The 16,298-nt window shown below is 47.3% G+C and overlaps 1 protein-coding gene across 4 annotated transcripts in view; it reads right to left on the reverse strand.

The window, feature by feature from the left end:
• The window catches only part of trps1 (trichorhinophalangeal syndrome I), a 191,632-nt gene that overhangs the window by 136,107 nt on the left and 39,227 nt on the right, over window positions 1–16,298 (reverse strand). For all 4 annotated transcript variants that reach the window (XM_036971846.1, XM_036971843.1, XM_036971845.1 and 1 more), the window contains exons 3-4: window positions 11,810–12,927; window positions 7,107–8,254 (exon numbers count right to left, since the gene is read on the reverse strand). In XM_036971846.1, the coding sequence (XP_036827741.1) occupies window positions 7,107–8,254; window positions 11,810–12,927 (2,266 nt within the window). The remainder of the gene's footprint in view (window positions 1–7,106; window positions 8,255–11,809; window positions 12,928–16,298) is intronic.

Consider the following 16,298-nt stretch of genomic DNA (forward strand, 5'->3'; position numbering starts at 1 on the left):
CTCTCTCTCTATATATATACCCTCTCTCTCTCTCTCTCTCTCTCCCACCCTCTCTCTCTATATATATATATACTCTCTCTCTCTCTCTCTCTCCCTCTCTCTCTATCCCCTCTCTCTCTATATATATATATATATACCCTCTCTCTCTCTCCCTCTCTCTCTATCCCCTCTCTCTCTCTCTATCCATTCTCTCTCTCTCTATCCCCTCTCTCTCTCTATATATATATATATATATATACCCTCTCTCTCTCTCTCTCTCTCTCTCTCTCTCTATCCTCTCTCTATATATATATATATACCCTCTCTCTCTCCCTCTCTCTCCATTCTCTCTCTCTCTATCCATTCTCTCTCTCTATATATCTATCTCTCTCTCTATCCCCTCTCTCTCTCTATCCCCTCTCTCTCTCTATCCCCATCTCTCTCTCTCTCTCTCCCCCCTCTGTCTCTCTCTTTCTCTATCCCATCTCTATTTCTCTCTCTCTACCCCCTCTCTCTCTCTCTACCCCCTCTCTCTCTCTCTTTCTTTCTATCCCCTCTATCTATCTCTCTCTCTCTCTCTCTCTCTCTCTCTATATATATATATATATATATATATATATATATATATATATATATACCCTCTATCTCTATACTCTCTCTATCCCCTATCTCTCTCCTCCTCTCTCTAAATTGTATTTCAATTTAAGGGGCTTTATTGGCATGGGAAACATTTGTTTACATTGCCAAAGCAAGTGAAATAGATATTTCAAATGTCATATTATGTCTTAATACAGTGTTGTAATCATGCACAAATAGTAAAAGAACAAAAGGGAAAGTAAATAAACATAAATATAGGTTGTATTTACATTGTGGTGTTTCACCCAATAGATATGGGAGTTTATCAAAATTGGATTTGTTTTTGAATTCTTTGTGGGTTTGTGTAATCTGAAGGAAATATGTGTCTCTAGTATGGTCATACATTTGGCAGGAGATTAGGAACTACAGCTCAGTTTCCACCTAATTTTGTGGGCAATGTCTCTGTTGGGGATGGCTTTGTTATGGAAGGTTTGGAGAGGCTGGGGGGACTGAACTGAACTGGGGAATCTGAGCTGGAGAGGCTGGGGGACTGAACTGAACTGGGGAATCTGAGCTGGAGAGGCTGGGGGACTGAACTGAACTGGGGAATCTGAGCTGGATAGGCTGGGGGACTGAACTGAACTGGGGAATCTGAGCTGGAGAGGCTGGGGGACTGAACTGGAGAGGCTGGGGGGACTGAACTGAACTGGGGGACTGAGCTGGAGAGGCTGGGGGATCTGAGCTGGAGAGGCTGGGGGACTGAACTGAACTGGGGGACTGAGCTGGAGAGGCTGGGGGATCTGAGCTGGAGAGGCTGGGGGATCTGAGCTGGAGAGGCTGGGGGATCTGAGCTGGAGAGGCTGGGGGACTGAGCTGGAGAGGCTGGGGGATCTGAACTGAACTGGGGGATCTGAGCTGGAGAGGCTGGGGGACTGAGCTGGAGAGGCTGGGGGACTGAACTGAACTGGGGAATCTGAGCTGGATAGGCTGGGGGACTGAACTGGGGGATCTGAGCTGGAGAGGCTGGGGGACTGAACTGGAGAGGCTGGGGGACTGAACTGGGGGATCTGAACTGGAGAGGCTGGGGGACTGAACTGGAGAGGCTGGGGGACTGAACTGAACTGGGGGATCTGAGCTGGAGAGGCTGGGGGACTGAACTGAACTGGGAAATCTGAGCTGGAGAGGCTGGGGGACTGAACTGGAGAGGCTGGGGGACTGAACTGAACTGGGGGATCTGAGCTGGAGAGGCTGGGGGATCTGAACTGGAGAGGCTGGGGGACTGAACTGAACTGGGGAATCTGAGCTGGAGAGGCTGAGGGTAAAACATGTTACAGTGGAAGTGTTCCATACCTGTGCTGTGCAGGATAATGATGCTGTAAGCCCTTAAGGCTGACTGAGAATGTAACATGTGTTCTGTGCTGCTCAATATTACACTTCATTGTTCCTTAAGGAAAGATGGAGAATGTTCCCCCTCTGCTCTGCTCTGCTCTCACTGAAGGTTGATGTAAAGGGATGGCCTCAGACAGGGTGGGTAGGCTGTGTGTGTGTGTGTGTGTGTGTGTGTGTGTGTGTGTGTGTGTGTGTGTGTGTGTGTGTGTGTGTGTGTGTGTGTGTGTGTGTGTGTGTGTGTGTGTGTGTGTGTGTGTGTGTGTGACAGAGAAAGAGAGGAAAGAGAAAAGATAGAGAGGTGGCAAAAACTAATTTGTGTTTAATTTCCACGACCATTGATGGTATTAAACCGCTGCTCTCAACATGACTGCCGTATCAAAAATCTGCACTTTCTCCAAAATACATAAAAATGATTTTAGTGATTTGGTAAAAAAATAAAAATAAATGTCTGTGTCAGTAAAAGTATTGAGTGGATGTAATTTGTGGGCTATGAAATTAAACTCCCTTAGCTATACACCAGTGAACACACCTAATACTGGGTGTTTTACGAGGGCCGGTCGGCAGATGCAGAGCTGTGGGGCGAACTGGACTGAATCACACCAGGGTGACGGACAGATACCCTGACATCACAGAGGAAATGGAAACTCTGGCCCAGCACGACTGGTAGCTGGGCTGCCCCGTACACCTCTCCCTGCGGAGGAGGAGGGGGGGGAGAAGGAGGGAGCTGGAAGGGTTTTCCTCCCCCTGTGCAGGTACACTAGGCAGGATGCTGAGAGAGGAGACTAATGATCCAGAACAGTGGGGGAGCTGAACTGGAGAGGCTGGGGGACTGAACTGGAGAGGCTGGGGGAGCTGAACTGGAGAGGCTGGGGGAGCTGAACTGGAGAGGCTGGGGGAGCTGAACTGGAGAGACTGGGGGAGCTGAACTGGAGAGGCTGGGGGAGCTGAACTGGAGAGGCTGGGGGACTGAACTGGAGAGGCTGGGGGAGCTGAACTGGAGAGGCTGGGGGACTGAACTGGAGAGGCTGGGGGAGCTGAACTGGAGAGGCTGGGGGAGCTGAACTGGAGGGGCTGGGGGGATTGAACTGAAGAGGCTGGGGGACTGAAATGGAGAGGCTGGGGGACTGAACTGGAGAGGCTGGGGGATCTGAACTGGAGAGGCTGGGGGACTGAACTGGAGAGGCTGGGGGATCTGAGCTGGAGAGGCTGGGGGACTGAAATGGAGAGGCTGGGGGACTGAACTGGAGAGGCTGGGGGACTGAACTGGAGAGGCTGGGGGATCTGAGCTGGAGAGGCTGGGGGATCTGAACTGGAGAGGCTGGGGGAGCTGAGCTGGAGAGGCTGGGGGACTGAAATGGAGAGGCTGGGGGACTGAACTGGAGAGGCTGTGGGACTGAACTGGAGAGGCTGGGGGACTGAAATGGAGAGGCTGGGGGATCTGAACTGGAGAGGCTGGGGGATCTGAGCTGGAGAGGCTGGGGGACTGAAATGGAGAGGCTGGGGGACTGAACTGGAGAGGCTGGGGGAGCTGAACTGAACTGGGGGATCTGAACTGGAGAGGCTGGGGGACTGAACTGAACTGGGGGACTGAACTGGAGAGGCTGGGGGACTGAACTGGAGAGGCTGGGGGACTGAACTGGAGAGGCTGGGGGATCTGAACTGGAGAGGCTGGGGGATCTGAGCTGGAGAGGCTGGGGGACTGAAATGGAGAGGCTGGGGGACTGAACTGGAGAGGCTGGGGGAGCTGAACTGAACTGGGGGATCTGAACTGGAGAGGCTGGGGGACTGAACTGAACTGGGGAATCTGAGCTGGAGAGGCTGGGGGATCTGAGCTGGAGTGGCTGGGGGACTGAACTGAACTGGGGGACTGAGCTGGAGAGGCTGGGGGATCTGAGCTGGAGAGGCTGGGGGACTGAACTGAACTGGGGATCTGAGCTGGAGAGGCAGGGGGATCTGAGCTGGAGAGGCTGGGGGACTGAACTGAACTGGGGATCTGAGCTGGAGAGGCTGGGGGATCTGAGCTGGAGAGGCTGGGGGATCTGAGCTGGAGAGGCTGGGGGATCTGAACTGAACTGGGGGATCTGAGCTGGAGAGGCTGGGGGACTGAACTGAACTGGGGAATCTGAGCTGGAGAGGCTGGGGGACTGAAATGGAGAGGCTGGGGGACTGAACTGGAGAGGCTGGGGGACTGAACTGAACTGGGGAATCTGAGCTGGAGAGGCTGGGGGACTGAAATGGAGAAGCTCGGGGACTGAACTGGAGAGGCTGGGGGACTGAACTGAACTGGGGGATCTGAGCTGGAGAGGCTGGGGGATCTGAACTGGAGAGGCTGGGGGGACTGAACTGAACTGGGGGATCTGAGCTGGAGAGGCTGGGGGTAAAACATGTTACAGTGGAAGTATTCCATACCTGTGCTGTGCAGGATAATGATGCTGTAAGCCCTTAAGGCTGACTGAGAATGTAACGTGTGTTCTGTGCTGCTCAATATTACACTTCATTGTTCCTTAAGGAAAGATGGAGAATGTTCCCCCTCTACTCTTCTCTGCTCTCACTGAAGGTTGATTTAAAGGGATGGCCTCAGACAGGGTGGGTAGGCTGTGTGTGTGTGTGTGTGTGTGTGTGTGTGTGTGTGTGTGTGTGTGTGTGTGTGTGTGTGTGTGTGTGTGTGTGTGTGTGTGTGTGTGTGTGTGTGTGTGTGTGTGTGTGTGTGTGTGTGTGTGTGTGTTAGACGGCTCAGCATCAGTATGGTGTTCACGTCCAGGCTGCAGGGTGGGCGGGGGTCTGGAGGTGAGTGAGGTGGTGACCAGCACATAAATCTACAGCACAGAGCCAGACCAGAGCAGGCCACTGCATACAGTACATAGGTTCTCTTTGGTCCTAGCATAACTCGGCTAGGCGAAGCAACCATCTGTGCACTCATACTCCTTAAAGACCTTCGCTTGGAAGCGAGAAAAAAGCGTAAACATTCCTGTTGTTTGTCCCTCTTGTGCCACCGTAGCAACAACATAGCCAGAAACACTTCCTCAAAATAGTCAGAATTAACCTAAGATAAATCAAGAAATGTGTCATTCATTTTAACGTTGTTTTTTTCCCAGGAGGTCTTAGTCTTGCAATTTTACATCTAACTAAAATGTTTGGTGCAGTTTTTCTCAGTGAAAAAATGTGCATGAAAAACTAGTCTTCTCTCATTGAATAACAACAAACACTTCCTTTAAGACTGAAGGAGTAATACTACTGACCAATCACCGACCAAGGTGCGTAGAGTTTACCTCAATAAAAAAATGTGTACACGAACAAACGGAAAAAACCTGCCGAAGACCAAAATGAACAAAAACATAAAAAAATGTAATCATAATATACATGCAAACTGTTTCAATTGGGAACATGCGGTAAGCTTTACTCTTCCTGCACACCAGACATCATGCACGAAATGCTAACTCACAGACACACACCACATATCCAGATATGTATTGTAGTTGAATGGAACAGAGTGTAATATGTACAAAGACACAGAGACGAATACAAAACAGAGATGGAAACAACATGTATTTGTACACATGCAGCAGTGGAGGCTGGTGGAAGGAGCTATAGGAGGATGGGCTAATTGTAATGGCTGGAATGGAATCAATGGACCGGTGTCAAACACATCAAACATAGGGAAATCATTCCGTTCCATTAATTCCATTCTACAGTAGGCACTGATTCCATCCCGCGCGCGCACACACACACACACACACACACACACACACACACACACACACACACACACACACACACACACACACACACACACACACACACACACACACACACACACACACACACACACACACATAAACACACACACACACACACACACACACACACACATAAACACACACACACACACACACACACACACACAGTGTTTGAGGCGGGGTATCTCCTGGGAACCCCAGCAGAAGCAGGTCTGATTTCTGCTCTCTCCTCTGTGCATTAGGGCTATGAGGCCTGAATACAAAAAGCACCTTATTCAGCAGGCACACAGACAGACACACACACAGCAACATCAGGGTCTGGAAACAGAGCCCCTCCGAGCCCACCTGAACAAACCTTCCAGGGTCTACAGATCATGATGGACATCACACACACACTCAAGAAAGACCCTGTTTCTCACACACTGAGGGTGGCCCTTTTAGCTGTTTTGTTTCAACCTTTAACACTTAGCCTAGAGCGGTGAGCATTTTATAAGCATTATAGAAATTAAGCCTCCAACAAGTGATCAACAGGAAATGTGAATTATTATGTGGATTATAATTAATGAACATTTTTGTACAGGTTGATACATTTTTTGTGAAGGGAAAATCAAGTCGGTAATTTCAAAGTGGAAATTACAAACATCAGAAGCCTGAAATACAAGTTTTACATTTCCTGCATTGCACTTCTATTAGATTTACCACAATTGATTTGTCAGCGCTCTGGCACTGCGTCTGTAAAGGCTTCAAGCAGACATATGGATCGAGCTACTGCACAAGACTCGCTTCTATCGATACATTCCCAAACAGCCGAATCTAAACAGGCCGCTGATCTGAAAAGGAAAAATGCTCTGTAATTCATATCTTATGTGGATGTGTAATAGAAGGTAATAGAGTGATTTCAGTGGCTCAGTTATCTATTATATGGTTCAGTTGCAGAGTATTTTCCATAACCCACCCCGATACACAGGCACACAGGAAGGCAGCACAGAGACACTCACACATACATACACACATGCATACACACATACACACACACCTGGCAAAGGCCAGACTAAATCTAAGCCCACAAAGGGGTTATTGAATTACTTGACTTTTAACATTTCACTATCGATTCCCTGAAGTTGATTAACTACATGTACTGTGTGTGTCAGCACAAATCTGCTGCTCATTATGAGCAAACCTGGAGTTACTTCAACGTCACAACAGATCATCTCATAACCCAAAGTTGAATTAAGAACCATGTCAACAATGCTTACACTAGCTGGACTCTAGCACTGAGCCATGATGCATGATACCACACAAATTTTTATCAATGAAAATCAGGTTTACAATGCGAAGCTGAACCAAACCTTAACTAATTGACTGGTCGACTAACTACAGCATGTCAGCAACGTCTGCAAATAGACTCAACTCCCCACTACTCACCTGTAGTGACGGAAGATATCCTCCTCCACATCTGTGATGAAATGGCACTTGGTGCATGAGTGCTCCCCGTGAGGGCCCTCGGGGGCCGAGATCCTCCCCGTCTCTGCACCCTCCTCCTCGGGCTTGACCTCCAGCACGCCATGGGTGGCATGGGCGCTGTCGTAGTGCAGCAGGAGCAGGTCGATGTCGCTGGTGGCATAGGGACACTGGTCACACAGGTGGGTGACACTGGGCCTGGGGGACGGGGAGATGTCCTGGGGAGACAGCTGCAGTAGGAGGCGGGCACAGTGGGAGCAGGCACTCTTCCTGCAGGCGAACGGGTAGGAAATCTCCCCCAGGTGCTTCTCGGGGCTGCAGAGGCCACGCGGGCAGAACGGGCAGTGCTTGATGGTGCACTTATGGATGCTGTGGGCCTGCTGGTAGTGGCGGAGCAGAGGCGCTACCACAATAACCTCAGGCCCGTGGTTCATGGAGTAGCGGAAGTCACAGAACTGGCAGTTGTAGCTGGTCACCACCGTCTCTGGGTCTGTTGCCCCCGTTGTGCCACCCATTCCTGTCTTGTCTTTCCTCCGGCTGTGGGGGGTCAGGTCTCGATCAGGGTCTCTCTCTCTGTCCCTGGCCTTGCTGCTCCCTCGTTCCCTCTCGGCTGGGCTGCCCTCCCTGGTCCCTCCTCCCCCAGGCTGGTTGTGTCTCTTCTCGTAGTGCTCCAGGAGGCGTTGTGAGCTGGGCGACTCACAGCTGAAGCTGCAGTACTTACACCAGTAATAGTCCGCCGCTGTGGCGCCGCCGTCGGTCCCCGTCCAGCCAGGGGAGTCGGTGGCGCGGATGGGAACAGAGTAGCCAGCCACCGAGTCGTCCTCCGCACGGACCGCCACCCGGTCCGCCCACTTTCCCGGTTCCGCCCCCTCTGCACCACCGCCCCGTGTCACACAGTTCCCCCTCCTGTCCGAGGGCTTGTCGTCATTGGGCAGCTGTGGGGGGTGGGACTTCATCTTGTTCGGGTGGGCAGACAGAAAGTGCTGCTCCAGCTCCAAGGAGGAGCTGCCCATGTAGGTGAAGTTACAGAACTTGCAGCGGAAGTACTTGGTGTTTCCCTGACAGTCCGGAGTCTTCCTCCCGATGCCAATGAAGGTGCCTCCCAGCGTCACCTGGAACACAATGAAGAAGAGGAAGAGACATCAACTCATGTTGATTATGCATTTCGCTTCAATGTATTTTTTCTTCCGCTGATTTACCTGAATCTTATATTTTCTTTTCCTTAGTTTTATTTGCAACAATTATTTATCACAATCCTACTCTTTATTTGTTGATAAATATGTGAAAGGGGAAGGTGATTTACAATCCCCATGCACTTCTAATTTCTCTTTTAACCCTCATCATATATTTTTTCATCTGTGAAAATAATAAAGATATACAAAATAAACCCAGAGCAATACGTGAGTCAGTCAGTCCTACACACAGACACAGGAGAAAAACCATCCTGACAACACCAACCCAGACTCATCACAGAAAGACCAGGAATAAAGAGAACAGCTTATAATGTATATCTACACAGAGGTGGGCTCAGTTTAGAATGGTTTATCAGATGTCACAATTCCATGACCAGCGATTCAATGATAAAGTGAAGAGGAATTGAATTGAGCAGATGGAGTCGATGTGAAGAGTCCATAGAACTTGAACACCTGCGATAACTGCAGCTCATTTATATGGTAATACACACTGTATAACAATGCAGTCTATTATGCTTTGTTACAAATGAATTCCCTCGTTTTATTCAACAAGGGAAATGGCAAACTGAGATTGTTTTGATGCTCAAGTTGACAATACAGACAACCAGAAGCAGTATGGTAGAAAGAAGGGGTTTATATCTGAATACTGCTAAAGAAACACCTGTTCCCTAATAATACACAACAAATCCACCCTCTATTTCCAAAAAGCATGAAAATGGTTCTGCAGGCGTGAACATCGAGAGTGCCTCGCAGGGATCAGCCGTCAAGGTTGTTGTCTAGTAAACGCAACAAACCAAACCAACCTTGCAGTCAAACATGTTCCCTGAATTTCAACATCCTACGCACCTTGACCTCGAAGTCTGCAACAAAGCGTCTCAAATCGAAAACATAAGGGCGGCTGTGTGAAATATCCCGGAGCCAGAGAGGTTTTGTAATTGGTAGACTATCCAGTGTGTATAAGTGGGAGGTCTCGATCCTCGTGTGGTTTAAAGCAGCCTGACGTCACTTTCTAGACGATATGTAATGACTGAAACAGAGTCGGTCGCTCCTAAAACTGCCTGAAGAGACTAGCTACATACACCATTTATTATATGACCGCTCCAGTCAGTCAAGTGAAACGTCCTCTGAAATATGAGCAATAAAATAAATACACTGTAATACCAGAACATGTCTACTATGGAATGAAATGTATTTTCATTTTTGTGTATTTTAATCAAGTTTGGAGATTTTAAGTGGGAAAATATGGGGATTGTGAAACAATTGAAATAATTGAATGCACCATGTTCGTTCATAATCCTGCAACCATAAAGTCTACTTTTCACTGCCTTCTTAATGCAGTAAGACTACAGATGTATGATCTTAAGTCAGTAGCTACCACATTTTGCTCTAATGAAAAATGTATCAAGCCATACAAAAAAATGTCCATTAATTATAATCCACATAATAATTTGCATTTCCTGTTGCTGCAGAGGAATTTTCCTGCTGTAGCAGACTGGCTCAAATTAAGATCCTACATACTGTATGTGAACATGTGCAGTAGACTAAACATAAATGCCCATCCATAACATTCACTTGGGTGTGGAACAGTAAGGGTGTGAATTCCTGGGGAACTCAAAACTTTCCCAAAAATAACAATATGCAAAAAGTCTGTATGAGACACCACACAAGTCTGGCATTCACCAGAATTGTTCTCCCACAGACACATATACACACATTCTGACTCCCCTCACACACAGAGACAGAAGCACATGCCAACTCACACACAAAAACTTGATAGACAAGTCAGTCATTTTTGGGGGAATTTTCTTCACACACACACATATACACACACACACACACACACACACACACGCATACACACACACCAGATGAGTGTTAGAGAGAAAGTAGAAAAGGTGACAGCCACATCAACGCATCAGCCCTTAGTGTGCTGTCGGAGACAGTCTGACTTTTTTAAGGGGGAAACTAATTTAGAGGTAATTACAATCCTTGGTGGGCTTAAAGGACAAATAGCCCTTCCTGCTGTATGATATGGCATTTAGAGGCCCAGACCCCGGGCCAAAGGCACCTCATTTTTAAGGAACACTGGAGTTAAATACGCCACTCGAATTGTAAACATGACATTGTTGAAGTTGAGGGAGAAACCGCATGCAGCGAAAGCTGTGCAGATAAATGGCTCTGACATCTGTTCATTACCCCTCGTTTAAAATAAATCGAGTTGCCTGTTTTCACTGGCTCCCTCTCCTTTCCCTACACTCTTTCCCTCTTTTCATTGGGTAATGACAAATGAGCAGCCTTCGCTATTACCACATGGAAAATTCCACTAGGGGATGAATACAGAATAGTGTTTTTGATTCTACTTTTTTATTTTTTTATTTCATAGTGACAATATTCAAACCCGGTGACATCCAATTGATATGGATAGTGAGACAACGATTACTAAGAAATATCTTTCAAACTAGAGGTTGGTAATAGCACCGAGTCACGTATGGCTCTTTTCTTTTGGAGATATTAGATAATATGTTTCAAACTCCCGAACAGTGGGGGTACTGTATGGTCCATGTGTGTTTGGCAGGCGTTTTCATGGATATTAAAGGTAAATATTCAGAAATCGCTCCACCATGTCCTGCTTGCTAAAAATCAAATAGTTAGTCTAATTTCAGTTTGTGACAAAGCAAGCAATGCATATTGTAGAGAATCATTGTACCATCTAAACCACAGTGAAGCAGCTTTTCAATAACCAAAATTATAATATTTTCCGCTGATTGAAGCTGGTGTACAAAACCAATAGTAACAAAATCTAAAGAACGGGGAGCATAGAAATAGCGCACATAGAACACATCTACTGCTTCTTAGACTTGCATTCAATGAGAATGACTTATCTATAACTCACATTTCTATATGAATTTGGTCAGGTGGCCCAAAAAGTTACATCTTGCAGCTTTAAACTAACGGCTAAACGGTAGTCCATTAATGTAATATTTCAAGTTGAGATGTATTTATGACAGTGATAAAACAGACTACAGTTGACCCATTCAGTTGACCCATTCACTCTGATGACTCAAGTGTCCCACTAAGAGACAAGTCTCAAACCATGGCTGGCCTGGGTCTCAATGCAGAGAATGGTTGAGTTCCTGTCTGACTACATTGCCAGATACACAACGCATGGATAAATATTTTACATATAAGCTAACCACATCATATGATACAGCAATCTGATTCCCGGCTGCACAGTCGATGATGTGTCAGGTAACAATTGGTTGATGCAATGCTACGCCTGGGCATCTAGTCAGGCAGGGACTCTACCATTATACAGTACTACTGACGGGCAATCTGATACTTTGAGTTTCTCTGGTTATGTAAAACAAACACATACCCACCAACCAACACACTGTTGAATGCCCACAAACTGATGCGAATCATGTTAAAATGATACAAAGAGTTGATACAAAGTGGTGTGCAGAGCATATGTACCTGTACGTCGTAGGTGCCGTTGAGTAACAACCGTGTGGACCCTGCAGCATCCTGTAGCACTCCGGTCAGGGCAGCGTGGGACGGGGGCCGTGTAGCGTCTTTGGCGTGAAGGCTCTGTGGGGAGAAGCCCACCATGTTGTGCAGGGCCAGTATCTTAGTGTCCAGCTCCGCGTCCTGCCGCGTGCGGTTGTGCAGGCCCAGGTGGTACTTCCGGAAGTGTTTGATCAGGTCCGTGGGGTCGTTCCCATAGTAACCATACCCACATATGTTGCACTTGAAGTCCTGCAATTTGGGAGAGGAAGGAGGGGCTACCCCTGTCTCGGGCCCCAGGGGACTGGGCATGGTGTCCTCGGCCCCCTCACCTACTCCCCTGTGTGGGTGGAGAGGGCGTAGCAAAGGGTATCCAGAGCTATCCATACCATCCTGGTGACCTGAGAGACCTCCTGTGGGGCTGTAGGAGGGGTCCCTGTCCTCGCCGTTACGGGTGACGCCCTGGACGATGACGCCGCTGGCACTGCTGTAGCCCCTCCCCTGGGCACCCAGCAGCAGCAGTCCCTCCCTGACACCCACCCTTTCTCCCCCTCCTCCCTCCCCGGCCTCCCCCCTCTCCTCCAGCAGCAGCTCCCCAGTCGGGCTGCGTGCCTGACCACCTCCCCCCTCATCTGGTTCTGATCTGAGCGGAGACAGAGACACAGCCCCATCGGGCTGGGCCCGGGATGGGAGCGCCGGCAGATCTGAGTCTGTCACCTCATGGCAGGGGAAGGACGCTACATTTCCTCCCTTCTTGTGGCTGGGGTAATTAAAGCCAGGCGTGTCGCTGCCGACTGTCGGCACTGTTCCTGCTCCTCCATCCCCCCTCCCTCCTCCTCCATCCTGTTCGATGGAGCCTGAGACAGAGCCAGGGGAGGAGGAGGGGTCCTCCTGATCGTCTGTCACCGGCACGTGGGCCCGGCCTGGTTCGGCTGGCAGCAGCCCGTCGGCACCGTTAGGCTCTGAGGCCTGGCTCCCCGCACTGTCCTCGCTATCCGGCCCAGTGGCCTCCGAGGCCAGAGTCTCTCCTTCTCCTTCCTCCTCACCACCGAAGCTTCTCAAAGGGGGGTTCTTTTTCCTCACCATATCTGCAAGCAGCACACACAGACAGACGAGAGAAATGTTTTAGTGTCACGCTTCATTGAGGAATTAAGTACAGTATTTTAAACACATGGATAGAGGAATGAAGGAAAATGAATAAGTGAACTGGATCTCTTTTCAAGAACCACTTCAATCGAAGTTTGTATCAAATAAGACGGAGACTGTATCAAATAAGATGGAGACTGTACCAAATAAGATGGAGACTGTACCAAATAAGATGGAGACTGTACCAAACAAGATGGAGACTGTACCAAACAAGATGGAGACTGTACCAAATAAGATGGAGACTGTACCAAACAAGATGGAGACTGTATCAAACAAGATGGAGACTGTACCAAACAAGATGGAGACTGTACCAAACAAGATGGAGACTGTATCAAACAAGATGGAGACTGTACCAAATAAGATGGAGACTGTATCAAATAAGATGGAGGCTGTATCAAATAAGATGGAGGCTGTATCAAATAAGATGGAGACTGTATCAAACAAGATGGAGACTGTATCAAACAAGATGGAGACTGTATCAAATAAGATGGAGACTGTATCAAATAAGATGGACACTGTATCAAATAAGATGGAGACTGTATCAAATAAGATGGAGGCTGTATCAAATAAGATGGAGACTGTATCAAATAAGATGGACACTGTATCAAATAAGATGGACACTGTATCAAATAAGATGGAGACTATGGTGGTTCTATTTTTTTCACGTCTCTCTCTCTCACACAATCAGTAAATAAAACATTCAAGAGTTCCTCCATTAAATACAAAAAAGCTAAAAAAGAAGGTATTTTTTGTACTTAAAACAATGGTGGCCGTTCAGCTCTGGGCCATAAACAGAACTCATGCTCTATAAGCAGTAACGACGCCAGACGCTGAGTTTTGTTGACGGCATTTTGATAAATACAATCTGTGCCTATAGTTACTGATAAGGGTTGTGAAGTGGCTGTGAAAGTAGTTGAGTATTAAGTTAGAAGGAATGAAATTGGAATGTATAAACTGATTATAGAGTTGAATTAGAGTCAATGTTCAACAAAATCATTTGTCCATGTTTATGTCAAGCATACAATGGGTACGAAATTGCACTCAAAATAAAATAAACCATTTAGTCGGCATTGCTGCAGCACAAACTGAATTAAATTTGGATGGAGGGAGGGGACGGAGGGGATCAGCATGAGAGCAATTTTCAGAGTTTGTTTCAGTGTGTGTGTGTGTGTGTGCGTGTGCGTGTGCGTGTGCGTGTGTGTGTGTATTAATTCACTAAACCCCAATTTTCTCCATCCAGAGTGCTAAGAATTTCTCATAATCCCAGTCTCATTTCTTCTCCAGTGAAAAATATGGAGAGTAGTTTCCTAATGTAGGTTGTAAAGCAAATGGGTATTAAATAAAGCAATTTATGTTTGTAAGGGGCAACGCCTTCACCCGTGTTCGTAAAAGCCGTAGGAAAAATGTAATCTGTAACCGAAATCTCAACAGTCACCACACCCTGTTTCTATCATTACCAAGTCACTGTTGGTTAGCTCCCATCCCTCTGGCCAAAGTGGAATTTTACAACCACAAAGCATGTTATGAATCAAAATAAATGAATTAACTCATGATTAATCAACAATGAAACAATGAATAACTGGCCTGGTGTTTTAAAGGCATTCTTTTGAACTTGTTCTCTGGGTCTACGACTTCAATGCACAAAAAACACATAGTTAATAAACGTGTTACAATCCACAGCCGACAGACTCTGACCCTGAAAACTAACACTTACGAGAGTTTAAATTAAACTGGGCTGAAAACTGTGGGGATTGTGTAAATTTGTCCCAGAGATTGGAAACACTTTTCCAACAAGGCCTCATTATCGAATCACACCCCTTGAAATGGCTTCATTAACCTCTCCTAAAATTAGCCCAAAGACTAACTCAAAACTACTACACAAGACAGAGCATTTACCCGACCAGCTTGAACAAGAAGGGGTAAATAGGTCTTCAAGCAACAGTATTAGCATTCAACAACAAGTCAATGTTAGAGTGTTCAGAAGAATGAGTTCAGAAGAATACCAGAGAGACCTAGTGGGTAAACAAAATAGTCCATCAAATCCCACCCCCACGCGGAGTAGAAGAATCTTTGGGATTTTTACTTTTAATGAACTTTGAATTAATGTAAACCCTTCAAAAAAATGTGAATTCATCCTTAATCACATCTCAGACAAAATAATCTTCTGAAGCAATGTTCATTACCTGGCCCAGAAGAACTGCGTCTGTCTCTTTCGTAATGTCACTAGGAAGCAGCATGAGCAGAGCTACAGTCGTTCTATACCCAGCTAGAGTTCCTCACCACAGGAGGGCGATTTAGCATGAAATGTCTCCCGACTCATAAAAGAGAAAAGTTTTTTATTCCTTATATGCCGTACAATTACATTAAAACTTCAGGGGAATGGGCAGGACATTACCATTCCAATTCCCCATCAAAAGACATAATAATGGTCTCGTATTGCTCCCAGCCATCTGCACTGTTCCTACTGTACCAGGCAATTCACATCAACCTTTTCTTCCCCCCTTACCTCCTTTCACCCCCACCACGACCCTTTATTTTCCTATATTATGGTGCTCCTTGTCTGTTATTGTGCCTACCTCAAGCACTTACAAGATGAAGTACAATATGCCTTATGCAGAAGAGACAACAATAAATATTATCATTAAAAAAGTGTGGAGGAATGGACAGTTCAGAACCTGAATACAGAGCAGTAGGTATGGGCTGTTGATTCAGGTTCAGAACCTGAATACAGAGCAGTAGGTATGGGCTGTTGATTCAGGTTCAGAACCTGAATATAGAGCAGTAGGTATGGGCTATGGTTCCAGGTTCAGGGCATGAAGACAGATCAGTAGGTATGAGCTGTGACTCCAGGTTCAGGGCCTGAATACAGAGCTGTAGGTATGGACTGTGGCTCCAGGTTCAGGGCCTGAATACAGCAGTAGGTATGGGCTATGGCTCCAGGTTCAGGGCCTGAATACAGAGCAGTAGGTATGGGCTGTGGCTCCAGGTTCAGGGCCTGAATACAGCAGTAGGTATGGGCTATGGCTCCAGGTTCAGGGCCTGAATACAGAGCAGTAGGTATGGGCTGTGGCTCCAGATTCAGGGCCTGAATACAGCAGTAGGTATGGGCTATGGCTCCAGGTTCAGGGCCTGAATACAGCAGTATGTATGGGCTATGGCTCCAGGTTCAGGGCCTGAATACAGAGCAGTAGGTATGGGCTGTGGCTCCAGGTTCAGGGCCTGAATAAAGCAGTAGGTATGGGCTATGGCTCCAGGTTCAGGGCCTGAATACAGCAGTAGGTATGGGCTATGGCTCCAGGTTCAGGGCCTGAAT

Source organism: Oncorhynchus mykiss, chromosome 32 (assembly GCF_013265735.2).
Source record: "Oncorhynchus mykiss isolate Arlee chromosome 32, USDA_OmykA_1.1, whole genome shotgun sequence".
Taxonomy (NCBI): domain Eukaryota; kingdom Metazoa; phylum Chordata; class Actinopteri; order Salmoniformes; family Salmonidae; genus Oncorhynchus; species Oncorhynchus mykiss.